Source organism: Onychomys torridus, chromosome 17 (genome assembly GCF_903995425.1).
Source record: "Onychomys torridus chromosome 17, mOncTor1.1, whole genome shotgun sequence".
Lineage (NCBI taxonomy): Eukaryota > Metazoa > Chordata > Mammalia > Rodentia > Cricetidae > Onychomys > Onychomys torridus.
The window spans coordinates 30,255,854-30,270,517 of NC_050459.1; the positions used below are offsets into that span (position 1 = coordinate 30,255,854).

At 44.2% G+C, this 14,664-nt stretch overlaps 1 protein-coding gene across 1 annotated transcript in view; it reads left to right on the forward strand.

Annotated features, from left to right (window-relative positions):
• The window catches only part of Prag1 (PEAK1 related, kinase-activating pseudokinase 1), a 59,871-nt gene that overhangs the window by 30,992 nt on the left and 14,215 nt on the right, over positions 1–14,664 (forward strand). The window contains exon 4 of the mRNA XM_036166629.1: positions 9,903–10,060. Coding sequence (XP_036022522.1) covers positions 9,903–10,060 — 158 coding nt within the window. The remainder of the gene's footprint in view (positions 1–9,902; positions 10,061–14,664) is intronic.

Here is a 14,664-nt window from a genome sequence, read left to right on the forward strand (position 1 = left end):
CCTCCTCCTCTTCCTTTTTCTCCCTTGAAGCCCCGCCTATACCTCCTGCCTAGCTATTGGCCATTCAGCTTTTTATTACACCAATCACAGCAGTACACCTTCACACAGTGTACAGATATCCCACAACATTTGTATGTATGTTGGGAGGGGGGAAGATGGGGATGTGTGTGTGTGTGTGTGTGTGTGTGTGTGTGTATGTGCATGTGTGCAGGAGGCCACGGGGCAATACTAGGAGTCTTCCTCCTTCACTCTCCAATTATTATTATTATAATTATAATTATAATTATAATTATAATTATAATTATAATTATAATTATAATTATTATTATTATTATTATTATTATTATTATTATTATAATAATTATTATTTTAAGATAGCTCCTCACTGAACCTAGTGCTTACTGTATTAACTACATTTCCATTGCTATGTTAAAACACCATGACCAAGGCAACTTACCAAAAAAGAGTTTATTTTAGCTTCTGGTTCCAGAGGGTTCGAGCTCATAATGGCAGTTGTGGAAGCAGGGGACATCAGGTTTGATGGCAGGAGCAGCAGCCAAGGACCCTCACCTTGAACCACACACATGTATCAGAGAAATCTAACAAAGCTAACTGGAAACGGCATGAGTATTTAAACTCTCAAATTCTGTTGCCACTGATATACTTCTTCAAACAAGCTCACACCTTCTAAACCTTCCCAAACAGCTTCACCACCTGAGGATGAAGTGTTTAAAAAGATGAGCAGGTCAGGGGACATTTGCATTAAAACCACCACATTATCCATTCAGCTAGATGAATGTTTCTCAACCTTGTCACATACCGGATGTCCTGCATCTCGGATATTTACATTACTGTTCATACCAGTAGCAAAATTACAGTTGTGAAGTAGCAACGAAATAATTTTATGGTTGGGGGTCACCACAACATGAGGAACTGTATTAAAGGGTCACAGGGTTAGAAAGGTTGAGGACCACTGGTCTAGATGACATTCAAGCTCTGGGATCCATTCACTTCCACCCACCCCTGCCCAGCACTGTGATTACAGACTTGTACCACCTACCCGGCTCTATCCCCTGGTGGGTTTTCTAATGTGTATGTAGATACTAGAGGAGACTATGTCAAAGAAAGCCTGTGATTTTTTTTTTTTTTAATCACAAACAAGTGACAAAAATATGGCAAACAAGATAAAGTATCCCTGTGGGCACTCTGTATAGGACTCAGCATTTATCTGTTGCAATGATAGCATTGTTCTAAAAAGAGTTTGAGCTGGGATTGCAAGGCTTTCTGAAGATATGGCTTGCCTTCTTCCTAAAAGAGCTTAAAAAATATTTCCCTGCCCCGTTTGTAGGTTTGCAGCACAGGATTGTGTTAGGTCCGCTCACTATTGCCTCCTCCGGCTCCTAACACAACACTCAGCACAGGGCAGACTATGTGTATGGAACGACAGGGACCCTAGGATTGCTACTGCAGATAGACAGCAAGGAGGACGTGTTGCAATTAACATGGACGTCTGAGAGAAGTTCAGAGAGGCGTTGCTATTCATCAAGCAAACGTGAATCACTTAATAAACTTTCAGAGAGAGAGGCTCAGTGCTAAAAAGTAAGTAGAGAAACTGATGTATTTTTAGAGCCGGCCCAATGAGACAATTGGTGATTAAAGGCGCGGGTCAGGGGCAGAGCCGTCCCTGCTTTCCTGTGCTCCTGCAGGAAGTGCATTTTATAGAAAAGTCAGAGAGGAACTGAGGGAAGCAGAGAGCCCCGGAGCTGGGGACCACAGCAGTGTATGGCAGCACTTTGGACCACCTCTGGAGCTGGCCCTTCTTCGCATCACAGGTTGCTCCAGGCAACCCCGATGTCACTGGCTGGCCAGTCACGGGGCTCATGAGGCCACCCTGATGAGGACAACACTGGAGCTGGAGGCTAGGATGGTAAGAGCTGTTCATTGTTCATGGAGGCGTTTGCCGACTGTTCAAACCTGAAATGCTTGACCTCTGCTTAGTGATTTCGAAAGGTGTGTAGAAATGTTTAGTGGTTTCCACTTCTGGAACGTGGATTTTAGTCTTTAGGTTTTTTTTTTTTTTTTCCTTTAGGTCTTCCCTGTGTTATCATTAAACTTATTAGTAGATGTGATCGATTCCAACACTTGGGGGTGTGTTTATCAAAATTCAAAGAGTTCGCTTCAAACTCCTAACACAGGTGATGCCTGTGTTTTCAGATCTTTATCGACAGAGGCAGGAAGCTCTTCTCTAAGTGTATGGGAGTTAAACTAACACCAGCTGAGGGAATGACAGTTTGCTTCGGTCACACATCAACTGCGCTGCCACCAGCGGTTTCTAGCAGCCATGTGAAACAACTGGACATGTGGCCTCATGCCATGCACTGGCACATGGCCTCCGTGAAGGGTTGCAGCCATTCCGAAAACTCTCACTCTGGAGGCCCTGGGGATATTTTTAGATGAGGCTTGTTCCTATGAATGAGGAAGTCTGGCAGATGGTTCTTCCGGCTGACCCCCCCCCCCCCCCCCCTAGCTCTCTTCCAGTGTAGCGTAGAGAGCACGTTTGCAAAACTTCACTCTCTCGGGACAATGGAGGGAAAAGCCATTCTAAAAGCACCCGGTAGCAGCTGCAGAGTGAGGTATGGAAAGGCGCTGTGCCACGGAGCTGTGTGTTTCAGACAGCTCTCCTGTGACCCTGCACACAATCAACAGTGGGAGGCGGGAAAGGAAGTCTGAGCAAGAATAGGTCATGTGTCACAGGACGGAGCCGACATCATGGGATCTATTTCCCCACCAAAGAGAAAAGACTAGTGTATGTGGGTTTTGTCCATTGAAGTTCCTTCCTTCCGTCATAGGATGTCAGATTTCGTTTTATAGAGGGGTGGCCCCGGCTTTGCAGAAAAAAAAAACAAAACAAATTGAATTATCGTTATAAGTACAACCTTGTTGTGCATCGCGAGCTTTCTCCTGCTGTCACTTGGCCTTACATCTGACAGAACGCTCCTCAGAGGTTCAGGGGCCACCTTTGGGATTTTAAGCCCTTTCTCAGGCAGTCTTAAGAAGTCTATTGCACACACAGACTGAAGAATCAAAACCATCTTGATTCTAAGTCTGGGCTTTGATGGCAAGCTTGCCTTTCATTTTGAAATTTGATGTGGTTTGGCTCCTTCCCTGATTAAAGTGGCAATCCTCAAAGAGGGCAGATGGCCCAGGTTTCCCAGGGGGAAGCTGTTCATGTTGAGAGTCATCGCTTCTGAGTTTGGGCTGCTGGTTATATAATTCGATGGCAGTGCCAATGTAACCCAGGGCCTCATATACATAGGCAAATGCTTTACCTGGTACATCTCTGACCCTTCCTAACATTATACTGTTTTATACTGTTGTTTTTTTCTTTAATGGGTCCTCCCCTGTGGTGTATATCAGACAGTATGTCCTCATGTATACCTAAGCACTCCCAAGGCCTCTTGAATTTTGAATTGCCTCTGGGAATCCAACTGCATGAGATTTACTGGTAGGAAGAAGTATTCTGATCTTCAGAAGTCACAAATTCTGCTTGTGCCTCAGATAGGAACATTTGCCCAGGCTCCTGTTGGGTACCTCTGTCCTTCCCCAAGTGTACATACATGCATACACTAAGAATGTACCTTGAAACCCACAGACAAAAAGGATGTGCATCGTGTCCACTGGGTAAGACTCTCAAGAAATGCCTTCTCCATTATATGGGCCAGATTCGGAAGGACTAAGGTCTGAGAAGAAGCACTCTCCATCTGCAGACTCTCTTGAGGGGGGAACCAATAATCTCTGAGCGTATGGTTTCCTTAGGGAGTTGGATGGATGATGCTTTTCCAGGCCGTATCAGGTCCTTGCCTTCCATTCAGGCTCTAGTGGATCCTGTCTCCTCCCCCTACCTGAAAGAGACATATTTATTTTCCATGTATCATATATTTCACACATACAGTGAAATTCTAGTAATAATTTAACTGATACTTGGGTGTCTTCCCTAAGATTTTTCAAATATTAACATTTTGCTGTTTTTAGTTTTCTGTTTGTTTTGTTTACTTGTGTGGTGTTGGGGTGGAACCCAGGACCTGAAGTGCATGAAGCACATGCTGTACCACTGACCTGCTCCCTCAGCTCGAGGTTTGTCTTAGTAAAACTTGACTGATGCCATGGAAGAGTCCTCCCCATCCAGGAGGACTTTCCATTGTGTGGAGGCCCAAATTACTCAGGGTCTGAGAACCTGAGCTTGCTTTACCCAGCAGGACTGCATAATAGGATGATTTGACCACGGGCATGGTTAGCAGGTTTGGAAGGGTCTACACTTGGCTGTGTGATGTGCTTTGATCTTGCAAGGGGGAGGTCTTTTGCCTCTTCCCTTAGCATGTCATAAAAAGCCTTTTGAAGAAACCTTTGAGACTGTGTGGTATTGATCCAGGTCCTCTTGAAGCTATCCTGTGTTTGTCTTTCTTTTCATTGGCTAGAGCTCTCTATCTGATATTTTCTTATCCTTCTGTCCTCCTCCTTAGAACCCTAGAATAGGTGGGAAAAGGTGGAAGCTGGGCTCCCACAGTCCTCCACACATTGACAGTGAGCACAGTTAAACCCAACAAGCACCATTTACATTTAATTAGATGACTTTGAAGAGTAAGTCTGTCACTATGTGTTTTTCAAGCCTGTAGAGGGTATCACATTGCACTTGCACCTTCATACGAACTGCTTTCAGTTTTTAGCATTTTAAGAATTTTTTTTATGTTTACACATGATCCCATTCACTTGTTTTTGACAGCCATGCTTTATTCCACTAGAAGACTGTAGCGCAATTTCTGTGTTCCTTTGCTGATGGAGAGTTCTGTCTGTCCTGAACATTCTTGTACATGAACGAGAGTTTCTCTAAGTAGACACTCCATAGTATGGTGGCTCCTAGTTTAAAGTGTAGTTAGCATGTCCAGTGTGCCATAGATATAAAATACATGGAAGATTGTGAAGAGTTAGAATAAAAAATGATCTTAAAGTGACTCATTTTTTTTTATATTATTTTTTTAACTGGATATGGTGGTTGCATGCTTGTAATTTCAGCACTTTGGAGACCAAGGCAGGAGGATTGCCAACAATCTGATGCCAGGGTGGGCCATATGGAAGTGCCAGGCCAAGCAGAGCTGTATAAGATCTTGTCAAAAGAAAAAGAAAAAAGTGTGATTACCTGTTGAGATGGCAGCCCTTTGGTTTGCTACACTGAAATACAACACTGATCTTTAATATTTCGAAATGTAACTGCTGGAAAAATGTAAATTGCACGTATAGTCGGCATTATAGCTCTGCTAGAGAAGGCTCCTCTAGAACAGGTGTCGGGGACTTGCAGACCTTCAGCCTTCTGTAAAGAAGCACCTGCACTCCTTTCCAGTCTCTATGGCTCTTTTCCTGCCCTCCCAGCAGAGTTGAGCAGTTACAGTCCATATGGTCCTGGAGCCTCAAGCACTCGCTGCCTTACTGTTCAAGGAAAACTGTTGATCTGAATTCTAGAGTAGCTTTTGTGAAAGCCAAGGACTACATAGAGACTATTCAATATTTTATTACAAAAAAAGTTTTCATAAAGGCTCACTGTGTATATTTTTCTGGTCATTCCTACTTGGTTGAAATGAACCATCGGCTAGTAAACTTTTGTGACCCCCAGAATGATTCAGCCACCTGTTCTCTGCTAGTGATTTTAATAACTTCACTCATGGATAAGTAGGCCTCAAGGTGGACACGGGGTTACACTGGATTAATTTTCAAGATTCATTGAATTGGTGGTGGTGGCGTGTGTATGTCTGTATACTAATCTATTGTCCCACAAACAATGCAAGCAAATTCCCATTCTCCTACATCTTTAAACAATGCCTGTTATTGCTAATCCTACTGGATGAAGTGAGAGCTTATTTGGCATACATTTTTTTTTTACTTAGCGAGGCTAACCACCTTTCCGTGCATTGACTGACTTCTTGAGCCTTGTTTTATGAATTGTTTGTTCATTTGTATTGCCTCAGAAAAATTAAAAACTTATTGAGTACATGTGTATGGGCCTGTGCTTGCCATGGTGTATGTGTGGATGAGGTCAAAGGACAGCTTTCGGGAGCCAGTTTTCTCCTTCTAGCTTCTGAGTGCCAGGAAGACTTGGCTGTACTCACCCTTACCCTCTGAGCCATCCTGCTGCCCTCTTCTGTTGCCCTTTTTAAAAATGGAGTCACTGGTGTTTTCTGTAGGCCTTCTTTGGATATTCTGGATTCCAACTTTTATGGTGTGTGGGGTTTGCAGATAATGTCCCTTATTCACCCCAAGGTTCACTTTTTCATTTTCTGTATGATGCCTTCCATCTCCCAGAAGTTTGAAATTTCAAAGCCCTGCAAATTATCTAGCCATTTATCTACATTTCTTTTTCTTTTCTTTTCTTCTCTTTTCTTTTCTTATTTAAGTCATACCTTCTTACCTCAGGTTAGAAACGGGTTTTTTTTATAGCTTCTACTTACAGATTTAAATACCCCCCCCCCCCTTTAAAAGACCACACTTGTGCACTGTCTGAGATACAGCATTACTGTGTCCTGTCATAACTGGCCGCTTGATATTTCCGACTGGCTTGTCATCTTCCCATCTCTCCGGGGCTGCGTGTGTCACACAGCAAGTTCTGACCCCTACGGGTCTGTACCTTGAGACTCCCGTTTCCTATCTTGGTCCTATGATTGCCAGAGCACACTCTTTACTGATGTCATTTACACTGCAAGGCCTCGGCGACTTTATGGGAAGTTCCAGTGACCTTTCAAGAATCGCAGAAGCCCTATAAAAATGACATCAGATAATTGAAAAAGAAAAAAAAATTACTCGGTTTATTTTTGTACTTTGGATTTAACCTTTACAAAAAGACAAGAAAGAAATTGTGGGCTGGCCTCTAAATGAACATAAATATGAAATCCCTAAATGATTTTTTGGGGTGATAATTTGTAAATAAAATGAGTCTGCCAGAGCCCACAACAAGCTCGTGTTTTGTATTGAGGCATCCTTGGTCCTGATTTGTACTGAAGCATCCTTTGCCCTGCTTTGTATAGAAGTAGCATCCTTATTCCTGCTTTGTATAGAAGCAGCATCCTTAGTCCAGCTTGCATCCAGCACCCAAGAGCTCCCTTTGCTTTTAAATTTGGCACACTTGCATATGCGTGTGTGTGCATATGTGTGTTCACATATGTGCGAACTTGTGAGCCTCTTAGATTTGTTTATTTATACACAGCTCATCAAGTGTTTCCTCAGTGTGTAGAGTTGGCACGGTGCCAGCTCAGTAATCAGGGTGTTCAAGTTTCTTCCTTGGTGATTCTCCCTCTCCCTCTCTCTCCCCTCCCCCCACACCTCTCTCTCTCTCTTTAGTTTTTTGTTTGTTTGTTTGTTTGTTTTTTGTTTTGTTTTGTTTTTTTTGAGACAGGGCTTCTCCATGTAGCCCTGGCTGTCCTGGCTTTGTATGCTGGGCGGTGGTGGCACACACCTTTAATCCCAGCACTTGGGAGGCAGAGGCAGGCGGATCTCTGTGAGTTCGAGGCCAGCCTGGTCTACAGAGCGAGATCCAGGACAGGCACAAAGCTACACAGAGAAACCCTGTCTCAAAAACAAAAAACAAAAAACAAAACAACAACAAAAAACAAAAAAGAAAAAGAAAGAAAAAAAGAAATTGCTTTGTAGACCAGGCTGGCCTCTAACTCACAGAGATCCACCTGCCTCTGCCTCCCGAGCGATGGGATTAAAACCGGCGCCACCACTGCTCTGTGTGTGTGTGTGTGTGTGTGTGTGTGTGTGTGTGTGTGTGTGTGCCAGTAAATGTGCCCATTTAGTCATGCAGAGACCTGAAGAAGCTTTCTTCTATTGCTTTCTGCCTTCTTCCCTCAAGATAAAGTCTCCCACTGAAATGAAGCTCATCCTTTCACAAGGCTAGATAGTCAGCAGGCTCCCAGGATCTGCCTGTCTCTGCCTCCCACAGCTACACCTGGCTCCCATCCACTGAACCATCTCCCTAGCCCCTGTTTGTCTAGGTCTGGGGACTAGGCAAATGTAGAAAACACTTTGGAGCCAGACTCTCCCCTTCATGGAGTTGTCTGTGTTGAAGCTTCATCTTGTGACTTCTGAGAAGGCCACTTCTGTTTGCACTCCATCACAGTGACTAAATGCTTGAGAAAGCTGACTTGAAGGAGGAAAAGTTTCAGTTGGTGTTGACTTGGATCCATTGTTTCTGGGTTTGGGACAAGGCAGAACATTACGGTTGGTGCCAGGAGACAGAGCAACGCTGCTCACTTCACAGCAGCCTGGGAACAGAAAAACAAACGGGGAAAAGGACTAGGTACAAAACACACCTTTCAAGGACATATCCCCTATGACCTGCTCCCTCCAACCAGGCTTCATCTCCTAAGTGTTCCATTGCCTCCCTAAACCTCATTAAGATCTGAATTTATAAGTGGATTAATCCATCCATGACGTCAGAGACCTGGTCATCCAGTCACCTCCCAAAGTCCCCACTTTCATCCTCTGCTACACAGAAGGCCAAAGCCTCCAACGCACAAGCTTTGCAGGCTGATTACAATCTATAAGCCGTAATGCTACTGCTGAAATAGCCGATGAAGAAAATATATTATTAATCTTGCCAGAGCTTAAATAAAGACCGTTGCTCCCAGAGCACGAAGAGGTCCTTGTACTTTTGCTCTGTTTTTGTTTCTTGTATTTCTTTGTTGGTCTTGTTTTGTTTCCCAGTTCTTGACAGTGGTTCTAAGACGTTGAGATCTCCTCTTACCATTACTGTCACGGTCACTTCATACTTGAAGGCTTTAAAACAAATGCCACTTTGGGTCTTGAGGTTGGAAACGACATGATTTCTGAAGAGCATTTTCTGTGATAGCAAACAAGCTCCCTCTACATCTTTCGAATAAAAACAAAGAGAATCCAACCACAAAGAAGCATCTCTCAATTCCTGACTATAAGGATGTGGACACTAAGTAAGGCAGTTCTGCTGCCAAAAAATACCACATTGAATGTTTTCTACAGCAGATACTGTGGTGTGGGTCTACTATAGTAAGACAAAGAGGCCATCAAGGAGTGTGTCCATTCAGGCAAATGGGGACTGATTGTGGATCTGTCTCATTTCATAGTGGAACTGTCACATGACAAGTGAATAGTCCTGTGGCTCTTAGAAGGAGGGCAGGAGGGGGTCAGTGACCTGAACGCTCTGCCTGGTGCTGCTTGTTTTGAGGCAGGGGCTTTGCTCTTACAGTTGGTGTTCACGTCTCTGATATGTGGGTCATGCTATCTGAGTAATAGAGCAAGCCATCTTGTAGAAAGCCAAAGGGTTCATTTGATGCCATTTAAGCATTTCACTGGAAGTCTGGTTAAAGTGTAGACAAACTTTTCCTTGGGTCCAAGGAGCAGACCACTGAAGCTATGGAGGAAGGGCACCAGTAAACAAAGACTGCCCATTGTTTTAGCCCTAGTTTGCAGTTCAGTCCAGGGCCTACCAAAGCATCCAGTTTCTGCAGCTCTCTATCAATCTGTGTGTCACTAGGAAGTGGACTGGATGCTACTGCATTTTTCTTCTCAAAGCCACATTTCACAGACTATAGTAGATGATATATACATGGCAGATGGGATCAGATGTAAAGCCAGCTCCTCCCAAGGCAGGATTTGGAGCTTGTCTGAATTCATTGACTCTTCTTCTAGACCCTCTCAGCAAACACCATTCAAGTGCATAAGATTTCATAAGAACCCCCGTTCCTGCTCCGCAAAAGTATTTTTTAGTATAACTTTCTGGTGTCGGGCAGCTTTTGAGAGCATGGGAGGCCTGTGACCCACCCGCAGGGTCTCTCAGTGGAAACCAACTGAATCACATCCACTGTTTGTTCCCTCTCCAGGCACCTGTTAAAAATGAACAAGAGCAGCTCTGACTTGGAAAAAGTGAGCCAGAGTTCTGCAGAAAGCCTCAGCCCATCCTTCAGAGGGGCCCACGTCAGCTTCACCACGGGCTCCACCGACAGCCTCACCTCAGACTCCCGGACCTGCAGCGATGGAGGTAACAAAGCAGTCCTTGACAGACAGGCTTGCAATATGCAGAGTCTGCAAACCAGACCTAAGTCAGGCACCCAGATTAGAAAAGCTTGAACAAACCCTTTGGTTCTGGTGCCACTTTGTGAGGAAGTAGACCCTTCAGGGGCTGGTGACGTTCATTTCCTCATGAATACATGAGGGTCTACCTCATTGTATCACCCTCTGTAATTAGAAGTGCATTGGCTTGGTGACAGGGTAGAAGGAGGCTACAAACACATGTTGTGGTTGACCAGATGGCTCTGCTCATGAAGTGCTTTCTATTCAAGCATGAAGGCCTGGGTTTTGGTCCCAGAGGGTTCATTAGGATGCCTCTTCTCAAAAAATAAGGAGCAGAAGTGATTGAGCAAGACATCTGACATTAACCTCGGGCCAACACATGTGTATGAACACATAACACACACACACACACACACACACACACACACCATGTTGGAAGGCTCCTGATTCTCTGAGTAACAAGTCACCAGTCATATATATATTTCTTCCTGTCTACAGGAGTCCCTGAAACCTTGGAATGTCTTGATGTCTCATTTACATGCATACCCATGAATGCATATATGTACACAATAGATACTTACCCAAATGTTTGTTAATTGAAAGGTGAAGGCTTTGTAAGATCACTGCCCACCCCTCTTCTATATTAACCACTGAAGTACAATGTGTGGATATGTCCTGTTCGGCATATTCCTAAAAAGGAGCTTGAGGCTTTCTGCACTTGTGGATTTTGTGGTAGTGTTTATGACCTTTCACCTCTTAGGCATGCTCTGTGTGTATTCTTTCCCTCTCTTCTCCTAGGCAGCCTTAGCATTTTGGAGTTACACCTGTGCTGGCATAACTTCCTCGTTCTATGGAAGTACTTTTTCTCAAAGGGCATTTTTGGAGTAGGGGACCCCACAGCACATTCTTGTCAACAAACGTGGATTATAAGTTTTCTAATGAGAAAGCTCTGCTAGCTCTCACTTGAAAATGTATTCTTCTAGATTTGGGGAAAATGTAGCAAAAACAAGATTGTCTTTTTTCTGTAGCTCTTCTGGGCTCATATCTCCTTCCTTTTCCCATCCCACTGTGCAAAATTTCAGTGAGGCAGATTATTTCCTGAAGACCTGGGTAGCTGAGCCATGCACCTACACCAGCCAGTTCCAATTCACTCTCTTGAAAACCATGACCAGTTCTAAGAAGACTATGTACAATGCACCCCTCCCTTGGGCACCACATAGCTAGTATCATGAGAAATAGACTGAAGTGCTTCCCCATAAATCATGAGCTGGAAAAGATAAGATTAAAACATGTATGCCACATGGGTGGATGGGGTAAGACAGGAAATCAGGTTGCCCCAGAACATGAGGGCTTCTAGAATGAGTGTTGAGGGCGGATTCCAGAAAGCTTTTTTTGAGAAGACGGGTGTGGCTAGGCACGAGGATGTAAGAATGGCAGAGAAAAGGATTTTCCGGGATACTATAACAGTCAAGAGGAGCCAAAGGCACAGGGGAGCATTGCATGCTGGGAAAAGGAGAGCCGTTTGATGCGCTATTCTGGGTGCAGGTGGTGGGGAGCTTTGCTGCATGGTGCAAGGCACTCAGCAGCTGTGTGTAGAGTAGGACACAGAGATCCACCTGCATCTTGTGAGGACAGTGGTGACACCCAATAGAGGCATTTTCCCATTATTAATTTCTGAATAACATGAATCAAAATGAATTTATTTCCAGTTATTTATCATAAATCACATATTTGGTTGGCAAGAATCTCCAAATTTAGATTCCGCCATCAACAAGATGTGATGACCCTTCCCGTTTGGGCAAACCATTTCTCTCTTTTGTATGAGTCTGGATCAGGGCTAAGTTTTGAACCTGACAAGAGAAATGCTTGGTTCCACTTCCCACCATGGATCAGGTCTACTTGCTTTCAGACTCTTGTTTTTTGTTTTGTTTTGTTTTGTTTTGTTTTTGTTTTTGAGATAGGATTTCATTGTGTAGCCCTGGCTGTCCTGGAACTCACTCTGTAGACCAGGCTGGCCTAGAACTCAGAGATATCCACCTGCCTCTGCCTCCTGAGTGCTGGGATTAAAGGCTTGCACCACCACCACCCAGCTTGCCTGTAAGTTCTTATCTGCTTTCAGTTTACTGAAACACTTGTATATCTTGACTTCTTAACATTTAGAACAGCCACAGAGACAGTGAATCAGGAGGGCTGAGGCATCTGTTCAAGCTGAAGTTGTGTGAAATGAGGATGAGTGTCAGCCTCTTTGGAGTCCTAAGGAAAGTCAAAGAAGTTATTGGATTATGCATTCACCTGCAGCAAGAACTCCCTGGTGAAACAACTCATCTTGCTGGTGTTTTGCATCCATGATGTGGTCTGAGTTGAGGAAAAAAGTCATTCCAGAGCTCATCACAGGAGTAGTTTAGGTCAAGTTGTTAGGAATTTATTAAGGTTGGTGGCCAAAGTTAGAGATCTGCTGTCCAGGTTTCATAGGAAAAGCAAAATTTAAATTTTATAAGAATATAAGGCCTGGTAGTGGTGCACACCTTTAATCCCAGCAGTTGAGAGGCAGAGACAGGTGGATCTCTGAGTTCAAGACCAGCCTGATCTACAGAGCAAGTTCCAGGAAGCCAGGGACACACAGAGAAACCCTGGGAAAAAAACCCAAAAATTAACCTGTTAAATTTTTTAATGTAGGAGTTTATCTAAATTTGAAAGTAACAAAATGGGATTTTTATATCATTGTAAAATTTTCCACTTTGTACCTTTGTCAGATCTCATATCCCTCCGAGTGCATCTGTTAGGACATTTTGCCCGTGGGAGCAGTTTGTCAAGCAGACAGTCGACTGGGTAGAGGGATGAATCAGTCTCAGCAGTTGTTTAGATGGAGCTTGGTTCAGGGATGCCAAATGCCATTGTAGGGTCGGGTCTGTTGGGAGAATGGATGGGTGGCCGAGAGGAGGAAGTCATCAGCTAAACGGCCAGCAGAAGACTCTTGTGCTTTAAGTGGCCACCTTTGAATACACAAACCTAAAGCCTTGGACGGTGGTGCAGGTCTGCCATCCTAGCACTTGGGGGGCGGGCAGCGCCCGAGGCTAGCACATCAGGACATACAGCAAGCAAGCCAGAGCGTGAGCAACATAACTATATACTGTGACATCAGTCATCATGGGTTTTTTTTCCTCACAATAATGCCAGTAAGTCAAAATAATACATACATATGTGTAGATGGGTGTGAGTGTGTTTATATACATACTCTGTCATTCATTTGATGGATGTTTGGTATAACTTGTGTGCTGGGCACCAGCACCATTCCAGATCCTGAAGACACAGAAATAACTGCCCAGTCTTTTTCTTCATAGGGCGCATGGCTAGTTCCACACATACTATAAGTGCTGTGGTCAAAGAGCGAGCCAGGAAGGGGGCGGGGAGGGGTGGGAAGGCCTGTCCAGGCGAGAGACAGGAAGTCCACAAAGATTAGCCTGTCGTCAGAACGAGTGACAGCCTGACCTTTCAGCAAGCACTTGTTCCGCTCTCCGATAGTCACCGCTCTGCCAAGAAGAGGCAGTATTGTTCAAAGAGATTCTCAAAAAGGCACGCGCAACTGTCTACCTCAATTGAATGCATGCTCTAGTAGATGGGCTTATTAGATCGCTTGATCTTAAATCCATAGGTTCAGTCCTATATGTAAGTTATGTAAGTCACTGTCCTAACGCAGTATATTCCCCCAGTCCATCGAGAACTGAGTCCAGGATTATGTCCTGGGAGACATTACTGAAGGACAGGGGTGTGTCTCAGAGGAAAGTATATTACATTTAAATACTTTCTTTGAGTATCCTGAGCAGAGAAGCTTCACTTGAAATGGTTTTCCTTAAACTGAGTTTTAAGCTATTACTTCAGTAAGCTCGTACGTTATCTATGATTAAATATCAAACAATGCAGAAAGGTATGCGGTGAAAAGTCTCTCCCAACACCCCATCCCAGGGCCCACTTACCAACGCTTGTTTAAGCTGTTCTGTTAGAAAACTAAAGTGGGATCCTGAGGCACACACTAAGGGGATTTGGTTAGAATAGCTGAGATAAATACTTAGTCCCCAAGAAATAGAGTTGGTGCGTTAAAATGTGGATGTGTTTCAAGTAGTTAGCCTCAGCTTGTCCTCTGAAAATGTTGGCTTACCTTTCTACCAACAATGGAAAGTGATTTGGAGGAAGTTTTAGTTTAGCTACCTAAGAAGAAAACCCTCCCTGGTTGTTTTGAAGCAAGAGGTTGAAAGATGTCAACTCCAGAGCCCCAGCAGGGGTCCCAGCTGGCAGAGGAGGCCTGGGGGCTGTCTTCCAAATGGAGACCTTCTTCCTGCCCTCCATGCAGTCATTGCCTTGATTGTTGCTTGTGGGGATGATCGAATGGTCTGGAGAGATTCCTCACAAATGCCACATGTTCCCATCTAGCTGCAAAATGCTAATAACATGCTTTCAGTTCAAGCCACATTTATCTTTCCGGACAAGCAAGGCATTCCTTTGTCCTTTTATTTTTCCATGTGATACCGAGCCTCTTCAGGTTCTGGAACCAAATGGGAAGTTCCACAAGTTCCC